This window comes from Sylvia atricapilla, chromosome 5 (genome assembly GCF_009819655.1).
Source record: "Sylvia atricapilla isolate bSylAtr1 chromosome 5, bSylAtr1.pri, whole genome shotgun sequence".
Lineage (NCBI taxonomy): Eukaryota > Metazoa > Chordata > Aves > Passeriformes > Sylviidae > Sylvia > Sylvia atricapilla.
Genome location: NC_089144.1, coordinates 37,345,974 through 37,360,416, shown reverse-complemented (window position 1 = coordinate 37,360,416; position 14,443 = coordinate 37,345,974). Strand labels below are relative to the sequence as shown.

The 14,443-nt window shown below is 40.6% G+C and overlaps 1 protein-coding gene across 1 annotated transcript in view; it reads right to left on the bottom strand.

Moving 5' to 3' along the window:
• Positions 1 to 13,301, bottom strand: part of ZDHHC17 (zinc finger DHHC-type palmitoyltransferase 17) — a 66,812-nt gene extending 53,511 nt beyond the window's left edge. Inside the window, exon 1 of the mRNA XM_066319207.1 lies at positions 13,227 to 13,301. Within this exon, the coding sequence (XP_066175304.1) occupies positions 13,227 to 13,289 (63 nt within the window). The 5' untranslated portion in view covers positions 13,290 to 13,301. The remainder of the gene's footprint in view (positions 1 to 13,226) is intronic.
• Between the last annotated feature and the right edge of the window lie 1,142 nt (positions 13,302 to 14,443).

The window sequence follows — 14,443 nt, the reverse complement described above, 5'->3', positions numbered from 1 at the left end:
AATGCAACATAGTTTTAAGCCACTAACTGGGCAAGTTACGAATACCAGGAAAACAACTGAGAGCCTGAAGTAGGAGACCTTTACAAGACCTGCAATGAATAAACGCAAACAATGTATCTGCTCAAGGGGGCACATTTCCCATTGCTAAAGGGTTAGCACAGCAACTGAAAAGACTGCCATATACTAAACACATTCTCTTTTTATACGCATTGCTACCACAGACAATGGTTTCAGCAGGCACAACCATCAGATACTGCTGTAACACACCCAGGCACCTCTCTAACTGGACAGCACAGGCTGCCCGACCAAAGCTCCCTGTGTCCAGGCATGGCACAGCCTGCTCACCCCAGCAGGACCAACTGCAGTGGTGCTGCATCGGGGGGAATTTGCCCAGGGTAGGTCATTTTCCTTTGGCAGCTAAACTAGAAAGAAATCACACCAAGGACATTTACACAGTATCTCTTTTCAGAGTTAACAAAAAATAGTAAGACACAAAACAGAGATTACTTCCTCCAACTTGCTGGACAGAAGAGAAAGCTCAACTTTTAAATTCTACAGTGATCTACATTACCTGCCTCCCACTACTAAAGGAACAGAAATAAGTATAAAAAAGTAAAAGATAATGAGTATAGGCTTTTAAATTCTCACTTTAAAGAATGAACGTCCCCTAAATTCATACAACCTCACACAAATTAGGAATGCACTTTAAATTCTTGAAACTACTATGACTTTTTTAAACATATGATATGACAGATTGATAATAAAGTAGCAACATAACATTTTGAGCCTAGAGTATAAACTGCATTCACAAATGGCTTCAACAACACTTTCCAAGTGTTAAAATATTTTCCCTTTTTTTGATGAAAATATTTATTCCAGGAAAATTTAATTTTTCAATGATGATAGACCGTTAAAAAACCTTAACAGCCAATTAAAAGATGAAAAGTTAATTGAAACAAGTGCCCTTGTTTTTTGCTATTTTGATCTTTATTGACAATGGCTCTTCCTCAGCTGAGACAGGAAAACCAGTGAGAAGGTAGTAGAGCAGAGGTCTGATGTCACTGATTTAAAATAGGCAAGGAGCAAACACTAGATTTCTAGTTGTTTCCCTGTTTCAGGGAGCCATTTTCAAGCAGGACTTGAGCCAAAATAGTTACCTTTGTTAAAAGAGAAAGGTCATTCCTGTGCCCACTCTTCCCCACTGCTCTTAGTTCCATGCTCCTGCTGCCTAACTCAAGGCAGCTTTGGTACTTGGAGCTGTGCTCACACCATGCCCACTCCTCTCATTACAGGAAAGGGGCAGGGGGCATCAACAAGAAACAGAAAAAAATTCAATCTTTTAGTAGGACAGAGAGCTGAATCTCTTTCTCCTGTGAAAACAGGCTTGAGAGCCACTGACAGAGGGAAAGCAAGCCAACAGAAAGTGCCAGGAACATTTCTACACCTGCTAATTGTTAACTTGACTAAGTAATCATGGACAACAAACTTCAGCTTTTATATAACCAAGAAGTTGGGCGGACAGGTTGAAGAAAATTATTCTGCTTAGAAATTATTAGAGGTGGATGGTATGGAAGGTTGCATGAAAGACAAATTTTGCTCATCTGTAAGACTTGATATTTGGTTCCTTCATTTCTACCAAGGATCACTTCTTCTAGACGAGCTTCCCACTTCAGTGACTATCCTCTGGCAAGGCCCTAATCACTCATATGCATCTCTGACTATTTTGACATTACTCATTAGTCAAAAAATGCTCAGACTGCTTGCACAGATGCGCAAGTAATGCAGTGTAGGGGAGAAAACTCACAAAAGATAATAATGCTTTAAAAACAACAACAAAAACAACATGTTTTGGTAAAAAAAAAAAAAAAAGAAACAACAAAGAAAAAAAGCAAACCTCCTCTGGAAAACAGAAAAATGGGGAAAGAGAAGATAATGCAAAATATGAAATATAACCCCAAAGGAAAAAGCATGAAGTGCAAGGGAGAGGAGAAAATGTTTATTCTTGGAAGCTCTGCTAATATCAGCATTTCCAATCAGTCCTCCTTATAACCAAACACACAAGTAAAGTTATACTCATTTCCCCTCAATACTCAAAGCTTTTAATCTTTTCCAGTAAAAAAGCCTAAATGAAACAAGCTTAAGAATGATACTGAGAATAATATTTACAGAAAAAAATAAGAAGTTATGCATGAAAGAATAAGATGGCCAAGGCTGAATTATTCAAGATAGCCATTTCCTAAGCCACAATTATACATAGCAGGAGGAGATGAATAGGTCAATATGCCTGCTTGGCCATAAGGAAGGGAGGAAAGAACTGCTGCTTACAGCTGCCACACATGGCTCTGGTAGGCATTAGCAGATGGTCAGGACTGCTTCCTCTAACATTCTGCAAGGTTGCTGCAAGGAAGTGATACCATGATCAAAATCAGACACTCAGATTCTGAATGGTGACCAAGATCATCAAGACTTTAAGAAAAAATACTAACAAGTTTTTATTTTAAAACTTCAAAACAGAAGTATTACCTTCCATAAAATATTGCATACTAATGCCTCTGTTCCTTGATAGAAACAAAGTAATTTCTTTTTTAATTGATGACTACACTGTTTTCATATCTGGCTGCAGTCAGATAATCATAATAAAATTGGAAGAGACTGCAACTGTTTCAGGGAAGCTAAATAATAACCCTCATGTATGTGTGTTACATTTAGCAGGGACTACTGGAGGTTAGTATTAAAAGAATTCCTTCCCCCATATCTGGATGTTCAATTTCTCTGTTCTTCATTTACTGCAATATAGTGGTTTTTAGTCTGCTCTCCCAATTTTCCTCCTACTTTTGAAAAGGTGCAAGAATCTATACAGACAAATTTATACACAGTTATTTGCATATTATAAACACCCACGTTCATTTACATACACAAAAACTAGTCACTCATGAACCAACAAATGCTCACTAAATACAAGCAAATCAATCAAACACAAACAACAACAAGAAAAAAGAGATACTGCTGGTATTTTAATATTTTTATGGAAGATCCTCTTAAGTTCATGGTAATTTTCCTTCCCCTACCCCTTCAGCTTACTCTGCAGCACAGAAATCACAGAAACAGAGGCTAAAATGCCTTAGTTTTAGAGAGAATCACAATTAGTTTAGAGGCATAAGAAGAGCAGATTTTTCTTCTGTAGAAACCAGTTCCTCCCAACATTTACTGCGGCAACAGCTAATCTAACTGTTGACTGTCATCAGCTGGGGATGGTCTGATCCTTCCGACATTCACACAAATACCTAGCCCAGACAGTGAAGAATTCTCTAGGGCTGTGTAGGTTCATACCTTTGAGGGGTCGGAGTGTTCAGTAGCTATTAGCGGTTAGATTGTCTGGACTGGGATGATTCACAGACACCTTCAGTTTAGCTAATCCATGCTAGAAAATTTCCACCTAAGCCAGACTACATTCTCCATTAAAACAAAAAAGGAGCATGCCACTTTTTTTTATTAACTGATCAAATTATGCATTAAAAAAAAAAAAGTTCAGTGTTTGGCTTGCAAATATATACCGTCAGACTTGCCTTCCTTTGATCCTTAACCACTACCATTAGGACTCTCCCTGCCCCCATTACAGCACTAAATTACACAAAATGAGTATGATCCGATAAAATAAACTTCCATTCAATGGTATTTCTGTTACTGTTTTCCATTACTTTTTGCATTGTACTGCGTTTTGTGAAGTCTGTTCAGTTTACCTCCTGTAATTTTGGTCTAATTGCAGTTTCTTGACGCACTAAAAGAAAAGATGCATTTATGAAAATCCCCAGAGAAACTAATTATAGAATACATACACAATGGAAATAAATTTGTGCCTAATACTCAAGCTTTTTTAAATCAATCTATAGTTTAAGCTGACAATGCTTTCTTTAAAAAGTGGTGAAATAGATTGAGAAAAGCCTCACCTCAAACACCACAAAGCAGTCCTTTTGCTGCTAAAGACTTCCACCCACATGCAAGTCAGGCATCACACAGAGAGCATAATCCTGCATACTCTCCAACATGGATCTAATTTTTTACATAACAAGTTAGAGATGCTCAACTAGAGGCCTTAATCCAACCACTCTATGCAGAGGTCAGAGCTCATGTGATTTAAAGCACAGCTGATAATGGTAAATTTTGTTTCTTCAAAACAAGCACCTACAACTAGTCAATTGTTCTCTAGTAATTTCCTTGAAGATGCTCCTAAATTGAGCAGTGTTACACTTTAGGAAGCCATAGCTTCACAAAGAGGCTTTTAAAGAGGTATTGTATTTGCACAGACAGCATCAAGAGCTCGTGTTTTAAAAAGTGCTACATTTACTAGCATTAGTAAAGGTTAAAAAAATTAAAAGCTTAATATGTTATGTTGTAAAGCTCACTATAAAACTTTTGTTTAGTCAGCAACTTGCACCAACATGTACATTTATCTTTTTGGCCTTCTTTCCAAGCAGTGTTGCGTTATGTTCTCAGCCAAAAATCTCAGGACTTTGGCAAAAATGAAACTATTCTTTTTCCAAGTGACTTACACAGGTCTAGGTCTCAAAATGCACGAGCTTACAGAGCCATAAAACCTTGGGGAAAAAAATCTCTGAAAGACTCAGCATTAGGAGTCAGTCATGAGATTAATGCAAAACCATTTACATATTTCACTCTTTTAAAGTGCTAAACTTCAAAAATGCACCCAAGTATGTGTCTAGCTCAACACTGATAGTCAGCAACTTGGAGAAAAAACAGTCCTCTTCTTCAAATTCACAGAAAAGGTTATTCTTAAAAGTCTTTTTTAAAGGTAAATGTTTTTTCCATTCATCAAGTGACCACAACAGAACGAGCAGTCAGCCTATCTACAGATGCTCTTTTCTCCTTGGCAGATACAGAGAAAAAAGTTAGTACAAGTTGTGCTCAATCCTTACAAAAAATTTCAATTCAGCATTCCCATCTCAACTTTTTACCAGCCAAAGGAGCCTCACATCAACAGCCAGTGGAGTAAACTCCCATTCCCACTTGTAATGAATACAGGCTGGTTAACCCACCAGTTAACACTAGGAAGTGCAGGAAAGGTGTTTCTAGTCATGCTGATAGACAATCTTCTGCAGCAAATGAGACAGCTCACTGAATCCATGGTCTAACTCTGCAAAAGGGTGCCATTCTCTCCAACTCCTCACTTTTCAAACTAGGACTGTCAGCTCACCATCTACCTTCTGTCAGTGCTTTAGTGCACTTGACCCTTCCACGAGTAGGCTTAGTGAACTGGCAGAAAATTATTTACAGTGTTTTTTTTACTGGATACATTTTCTACTGATTTACTTGGAACTGGCTCATCCTGGGAGCAGACAAGCATCAGTGGCACATGAGTACAGCCAGAAGCACCAAAATCACAATCAGTTTAAGACAAGATAAAAGTGACCTGCAATCAGGCAGGTGATCACACTCCTGCTCCTGGCTGCACCTTCTCCATTACCTCTTACCCATCCTCACAGCAGCACAGTAAAGGTGTCAGATCAGGTCACAGACTCACCAGCCCCAGTCACCCACTGGCCACACAACTGGAAGAGCTCACCACAAGACAGTGAGGAGTTGTGGCCAGGATCCACCATGGCTTGGGATCACTTAAAACTCAAACACAAAAATCACATCCTTCAGAGGCAGCAATGCAAGTGTCCTCAGAGTACACTCTGATGTCCTCCCTCTCTTGCCACTGCGCTCCCTCCTGTCTGCGTCATCATCTCCTGATCTTGAGCAGCTTTTCCAGGCTCTGACCACAGAATTCCCACTGCCCTCCCATTTTGGCACCTCCTGTCTTACAGAAAGAAGCAATGCAACACTTCTACATACCTCAGGGCATCCTGCAAATGTAGGAAGAAATTACTAGATCTCAAAATTGCACAAGACAAATTGTAGTCTAATGTTACACCACGTACTGGGCGTGACAGGTCCAAAGCTTCAATTCAGCCAGACTCCCTTTGACTTCAGAAAAAGCTTTTCTACTTTTGCAGTCTCATTTGTAATATACCCCAGTGTTTCCCTCAACTATAAGGATACCATGAAAGTGAAATCTTTATCTCATACTGTCGTTGAGAAGTCACAGAGGACAGTGTGCATGCTGAAATATCAATTACTGCGGTTGCTCCTATCTAAACATGTCAGTACCAATGGCAATATTGTTCAGTTTTCATGGGAACAGAAAACAAATATTTTCCTCCTTAATTCTGTAAAGTTTCTTCCACATTCATAAAGTCTCATGACTTTCCTAAGCAAACAGGCAAACACAATGAAACAAGAACTGCTGAAAGACTGATCTTCTGTGAAATCTGAGAAAATGTGGCCTCTGCTTAATAAGTAAAGGCAAACTGAATCAACACAAATATGGGTAAAACCAGATATTTATCTCTTAGGCATTAAGAGGGACTGTCTCAAAATAAATTTTTAACTTTCAAATAAATTACTGCCCAAATCAAAAGATGATACGTAGAACAAAAATTGTAAATAGTTGAGAACAAATTTAAGTGTTTTACCAGATGTCCAAGAAGCCACAACTGTACCACTGAGAAAAAGACCAGAGTGACGAGAAACTGCACCATTTACAAAGGGAACTGTAACAAAACAACTTTAAAAAAAAATTAAGAATGGCAAGTGAAGCATTGGCAATGACCACAGCAAATTAGAAAAATATGAAAAAGCAAAATGCTAGCAAACGGATACAATACCTCCCTACCCCTATAAGGGAAAGCACCATCCTAGAAATAAAAGAAACTAGCAAAAATTGTCAAGATTACAAAGTAAGAGTGATAGAACTGTCAATAAAAACACAAACCCACAAAATGTGAAAATGTTTGGTAAGTGCAGAATAGAAAGTCTGGACAGAAAATTTAAACTGCCCCAGTAAAACGCTTTCTATAGAAAAGTATTAAACTTCTGTAAAATACTGGTTGTTTGGCTCAACCACATAGTCCAAAAGACTGAATATTGCTATTCATTAAGCCAGAAGAAACTCCTGCAGTCTGGATCCAAGATTATATGGCTTATGAACTATTACCATTTTAAGTTATTGCTGGCTTTTCTAGGTTTTGATATTAAACTGACAAAAAAGCAAATACTAGAAATATAGCAGACTAGCAAAGATTAGTACCATGGCTTCACAGGAAATTAAACCTCCCACTTTCATTTGATAAATTAGTAGCAATGGTCCAACACAGTTAATGTCCAAAGTGTTTGAGTTAGTCAAGAAATCAGAATACAATGGAAGTTAATGTTGTCTATCTTGCATGTATTAAAAACTATAGGTAAGCAAGCTTTTTTCCTATCATTTGCTTTGTGACTGTTATACATACTCTCCTAGTTAAGGAGAGTTCATGCTCCAAAAAACTCCTGTCCTGTTTTTTTCAGTAGCTCCCATTTTTAAGCTCCCACTTTTAAACATAGTGTCAATATGAGAACACTAAGCAGCCTTCAGAGGCTGTACCTTGACCCACCCTATTTCACCTGCAACCTAGAAGTAAACCACAGTTAGAGATAATTCTTACTGGGAGGGAAGGGTGGGGAGTGTGTGGAGAGAGATAAAAGGGAATAACTAATACTCTCTTTGATACAATTTGGGGATTGTTGGGACAGGAAAAAATTAGGGTTTTTTAAATATCAATAAAAGTAAAGCTCTATTTAAAATAAAGACCTATCCTAGAAACTACCTCGAAGGGATGGTCATTACCTGAGTACAAGTTTCCAGTGTGACACAGTTCCCAACAAGACCAGTACAAATATATGTAAGGAGAACAATGAGCAGGAATCACAGGATGGCCTTTGGTTGGAAGGAACCATCTAAGTTCCAACCCCTCTGCTGTGGGCAAGGACACCTGTGACAAGAGCTCAGAGCCCCACCCAGCCTGGCCTTGAAGACCTCCAGGGATGGGTCATCCAGAGGGCATTTACTGCCACAGCTATGTGACTGCCAGAGTAGTGCTCTGCTCCCAAGTCCCTGCAACAGCTACTGCACTGACAGCAAAGCCATTGATGGTTTCAGTGTTTTGAAACACTGGCAGAATGAAGGAACAAGAAAGAGTCACAAGGGTCAGGAGTTCTGCAGACCATAACAGTAGTGCAGGGATCTGATAACCATCAGCATATTAAATAGATACAGACAGACCTATATTTGGATAGGTATAACGCAAGATGTAATGAACAGAAATAAATTAAATTCAGACTAGAAACATGTTTAAGTCTTAAACAGACTAATTAAATTTGAGGGCAACTTTCCCAGTTATGCAATATGACCTACTACCGTAGGAGTTTATTTTCTTTTTTACTTTATAATTAGTATTCAGGCAATAGAATGAATTGTTTAAAAAAACTCCAGCCTGTGATACAAGGTTAGATTGGACCTGCAGTATTGTAGATCCTCTCTATCCTCAATCTCTAAAGCTACCCAAGATACTCAAAGCAAGGCTCAGCCTTCAATATCAAGTATGCTAATTTGTCTGAGACTTCACAGTTCTGTTGTACTTTCTAAGCAGTATAAGTGATACCTGATCTTTGAATGAGCTCACAAATGCAAGACTAGTCTCTGGAGTGATCCTGACTAAACAACACAGCAAGTCCTGCATCTGGACAGGACAATTAAGAACAATCGGCACTCCAGTAGAACCCCAACAATATCTACGAAACTCCACAGAGAAAAGAATTGGAAAGTCAGGCCTTGCACTGAAATTTTGAACAGAAAAAATTAGAGCAAAGCTATTCACAGTAGATGGAGTTGTTTTCTTCAAATCACCAACAAGGAACACAAGCGTATATGCTTCTAACTTCCTAGGTAGTTACAAATTGAACCGCCAGGAGAGAGACAAAGATAAGAATGACAGCTTCCATCTGGAAAAATTCCTGTCAAACAGAGCCCATAACTGTTAAAATTGCTTTTCAGCTTTGCAGGAAGATTGTTCTTGGATAAGATTTTTTTAATGCCAAGAGATGTCTGTAATAAACAGTAACTTCCATCTTTCTCAAATATATCCCACACCACCTGACACTGGTAAATGCACTACACTGAAGTAGCAAACCAGATCTTCATCCCCACTAACAATTCTCACCATTTAGGAAGAGATGCAGCTCTCAACACCTGCAATACCTTTGGCAGTTAGAGCCATACTAGGCACACATCTAGGATATTTTTCAGGTACAAAGGTGCATTACAAGCAAAATCCATTTTCTAAGATTCTTCTGCCTTCCTCATCCTTGAATTATAGAATAAAACATCCAAACCTATCATCATCATCTATCACAGAAGAGTCAGGAATTCACTCTTATTTAGAAGATCCAAAGAATTTAAAGTCAAGTCTGTTGGCCCACTAAAATAATTTAATCAGAGGATAACAAACATAATCAGCATGAGCAGCATTCCCATACCAGGACTACGCTGTATAAAAGGAAGCAGAGCTTGCTATTCTGTCACCAGAAACCTGAACACTGGGAGAAGGAAATAAACCAGCAGGGACTACTTAGCCCAGTGTTACTCTGCCACCTCAGGGTGCTCTGCATCCCTCAAAATGCAGCCACCACACCACACTGCAAGTTCACCAATGCCATGTCCACTCTGAGACCTACACCCACGGGGCTGCCTTTACTCGACCATGCACCTCCCAATCCTGCTGAAGAATTCATGTGTACGAATCAGAGTCACTGCAACACAGTCTACACTCCTCTATGTTCACATATTTGACATGCTGCTCAGTTATGCATTTCTGGAATTAAGAAACTTGCATTTGGTCAATAGAAAGATCTCTGAACTCCAGCTGAAAACATCAACAGTTGGATAATCCAGCACTGCCCTCCTTCCTGCATTACAATGATTACCCACCCTCAGCGCTTGCCACTTGTGCTTTTCAATTTGATCCCATTCAACTTCCCTTTCCAGTCACCGGATCTTGTTAAGCATAAGCTGAATAAAGCACTGGATTTCAGTAAGGAAATATTCACGTAGGCAAAGAAAAAGATACCTCTCACTTTTTCAGATACTGTGCCCAGGGCATTTGTAGGCCTTTTATTAGGCATTATTAAAATAATTTTTTATCCTTTCCCATACTCTTGACTATTTAACAATAATTTTTAAAGACAAAACTTCATCATTAGCATTACCACATGTTCAGCCAAAAAATCATGTCCTTGTTCTTATACATTTTTAAACAAAGCATTATACTGAGAAGTTCTGCTGAATTGCTTGTTCATGTTTGTATTCTACCAGTCAATAACTTTTGGGATACAATCCCATGCATACGCTCCTTACCTTCAGTGCACTACTTTGAATATAGCTGCACTAAGGTGTGCCACATGAATTCTAGATGGTTTTCCACAGTTCCATCCTCCCTGCTTAGCACCCATCCATCTTGTTTGTCTGCAACTTTTATTATTGACAATTCTGATATCACATCCAAATCATTAAAGAAAATATCTGAGCCTAGTAGACTAACTTCTCCAAGACTTTTAGGAACAATGAAATTCAGGAATAATCCTAACAACTATTTCCAAAATGTTTCATTTAGTCAGCAGTTCTCCAAGCATTTATCACATACTATAACATCATTCTACAAGTATCACATGTGCAGTTAATATTATTTGTTGCACTTCACCACTAAAATTATCTACAGAAGCTATATGGTTCCACTGGCAATCTTACAGCTAGAAAACTGGGATTTACACTGTCATACTAAACTGAATTTGTCATAAGGCAGAATAAATATCCCTGGAAAGAGTCTACTGAAGTGCAGCTTGCATTCATGAAGGAGGGAACAAGGAAGGCCCAAGAAATCAGACAGCAAGATACCACACAGACCACATCAAAAGCACTCCCACCACAAGTTTCCTAAAGCATTCATATTTCCATCAGTTTCTACCTCTTCTTACCGAAATTACTGAATTCCTTTAAATTGAGTCTTTCACAAATAAGTAAATCAACAGACCTCCCAGCAAAACAGTATTTAAGTAGTTTTTCACTACTCCTTAGAACCCCTTTCCTACCACATTAATATTGTATGCATAGTATTTCATGGCAAAATGCAAAGCCTTAGAGCTCAGATAAAAACAAACAAATCCCTTAAAAAACCCAAAACAAAAAACAAACAAAACCAAAAGCTTCAAACAATTTGAAAGTAATCCAAATTAGTCAATACAAAAAGAAAGTAAGAAGCAAAGGCCTCACAAAAAAGGCATACAAAAAATACCTGAAAAAGATACCCACAATAAACAACAGCACCATGAAACCAAAAAAATTGTTAAGATTTTGATAGTCCTATAAAAAGCATCAGTTTTAAATGTATACAAATGTTGAATCTGATTATATGTTCCAACGTCACTACTTACATAAGGACATAGTGCTATTTTCTTAAAAAGTGGAGATCACAATGTATTAAGGCCCCTGACCTTCAAAAACGCCTGAACACAGATGCAGTGCATTGTTCAGTGGGCAGGCCTGTGACAATACAGCTCTGCTACAGCACACAATCATTAAGTTTTTAAAAGAGCATTTCTGGAGTGTCTGTTAACAGCCAGTCTGTCTCACCACCAACATGAAAAACATCCTTCTCTTCGAAAGCTTATCTGTACAGAGACTTCAGGGAATAAGAAAACACTCTACAAATCCATGTAGACACTATCTTGTAAGATCTTGTCAGACACTCAGTATTTCTGGAAAAATCGAGTAAAATTCTCTCCAAATTAGTGATATTTATTGCATATTTAAAGATTGCAGTTGATGTTACAGCACACAATATATATTAACTTCCTTTCCCATCCTTTGTGCACACATTCAGCTTTATGCATCCAAAGAACAGTATAAAAATTCTACCAGATTAACAAGCTAACTATCAATTTGAGAGATTTTAGTTTGCTATGCAGTAATTGCTCAAAGTTAACAAACACTAGTCCTCAGTCTTTAAAATACAATGAATTTCTGACAAGCTGTAAATGCTTTTTATTCCATTTTCCAGTCTTAGGTTGCCTAGCTAAAATTTCCACAAGTTTCTTTCAAAGAACATCAACATCCTACAGTCTGGATCACTACCGAAAACTTGTGTCACTTCTGAAAATCATCAGACACTGCTGCCGAGGGTACTGCATTTAGTCTGACTCCAGTTAGGCTGAAAAAAACTGTAGCAACGTCTACATACATCCCTCAAAATAAATCCCAAAAAAACCCCAAACCGACAACGAAAAAATCGAGACACATACTTAGAGTTTATTGCTAGCTTCAGAACAGACTGTTCTATTCTAAAGTCATGGGCACAGTTTAGAGAGGTAGAGCAGGTAAGGTACACAACCATATACAGAGGCCTACAGAGCCTTGTCAGTCATCAAATAAACTAACAGGCTTTTAAGATACTGTTAGAGGAAAAGATGCCATCTGTTTAGCAAAAACTGGAGCCTGACATACGCACTTATCTGTTTTTTAGGCTGAAAAATCAATTCTTACAGTCTTTAACGTATCAGGTGACAAGTCCACACGTAAAAGCTTTTCTAAACTATTCAAAATACGTTTCAAAACAATCATACCAGTCCTTAAGGATACACACATGCTACTGACAAAGGTGGGCGGCACAATAAAAGGGTAAAAAAAAAAGGCATGAAATGACCTCTACATGTTACCTGTAAACATTTCTCCCACCGTCAACACACTGGAAAAAACAGACCGCTTGCTCTTAAAATAAGCCCACGCCACACAGGGAGCGCTGGGCTGGATGGAGCCAGCCCCGACCTGCGGGTGAGCTGCAGACCAGTGCCATCCAAACCCAAGGGGAAACATTTATTCCTCCGGGCCGCTTCCCCAGGGCAGCCGGGCCGGAGCTGGCGCCGAGCCCCGAGCGCTGCCGCTCAGGGGCCGGGGCCGCGGTACCACCCGGGGCACCTCTGCCCCCGCCGCTCCTTCGCCCCCCGGTTCGGGGGTGGGCGGGATCGCCGGCGACGGAGCACAGAGGGCCGGCGGCAGACCTTACACCGCACCCCGCCACCGCACCCGCCTCCCCGGCCCGGCCCGGCCCTGCCCACCCCGGCCCGCCGCTGCCGCCGCGCACACCCAGGCCGGCGGCGGGGGGCGGCGGCGCACCTCCCGCCCTCCGTGCACCCCGCCCGCCGAGCCCCGCTCCCCCCGCCTCACGGCGGGCCGCCGTCCCGGCCGCGCCCCGAGCTCCACTCCCGCGTCCCGCTCCCTCCGGGCGGGCCGCTCGCACCTCCGGGTGCAGGATGGGGACGCAGCCCGCCTCCTTCTCGTACTCCTCTAGCGGCGCCGCCATCTTCCTGCGAGCCCCGCGCCCGCTGCATGCCGGGTAGTGCGCGTGCCCGCGGCGCCCCCGCGCGCCGCCGCTTCCCCTCGGAGCTCGCGCGGGGGCGCGTCAGCGGCGGGCCGCTGTGGGTGAGGGTCGGCTGAACGCGGACGGGCGCACAACACCTCACCTGGGGTGTGTGCGTGTGTGTCTGCACACCCCATCGTCTGGACACAGCAGCGTCAGATCTCCTGGAATCAGTATGTAGTGTAGCATAGGTTTGCGGAGATGCTTCTGATAAGGAGGGAGGTTCATTACAAGTTGGAATTTGAGCGAAAAGAGAATCCTTCGCCTTCTACCTTTAATGTAGATTTGGTTCCGTATTAAGAATGTCCAGTTTTCGTTGGGAGTAAGGTTCATGCCTGCTAGGGTAGCAAAGGAGAGCATGGGCAGAAAGCAAGAAGGCTTTAATTAGGTTTTCGCTCTCAGCTGCAGGAATGTTTGAAAGCCCCCAGCAGTCCTGAGGACTTCCTGAGGAAGCAATTCCTCCCAGCCATTTGTGCGCTGCTGGGCCGGTGGTTCCTCACATCCCAACACACGCACTGCCCAGATGGCTGCGGATTTGGGGACAAGTTACAAAATAGGCTTGGTTCTGTTCAGCTGGTCATTTCTGTTCTCACAGGCTGCGTAATGTGCATACAGCCGGGATCAGGAATCCTAAAGCGCTTTATTTCATTTTTAAAAAAATAAATTACATTTTAATCAAAAATGGTTTTGCAATTACAGAATGTTATTGCTGGTTTGACTGCTGCTTTATATTGCTTTATCTATGGTGCTCTCATTTTCCTTTGTGAGGAAGGGACCTTTAGATAATACATTTTGTTGTATCATAATACATTAAGCTCATAAGCCTAAAACCCTACAATGATGTTCTCTTCATTACTCTTTCCTATCTCGTGCAAAATGTAACAGAGAAGCCCTAATAAAATCTGACTGCAGCGTTATTAAAATGTTAAACCATAAATGTCTCTTTTTTTTCTGTATTTAAATTCAAAATTGTGAAGAAGAATGACATAAGATTTAGAAACCGGGGGTGTGAAACAGGTCTCAAAGCACATATTTGAAACCATAAGGACTGAAGTGCTAAAAGAGCAGAACAAGACACAGAGTATACAGGAGAGGAT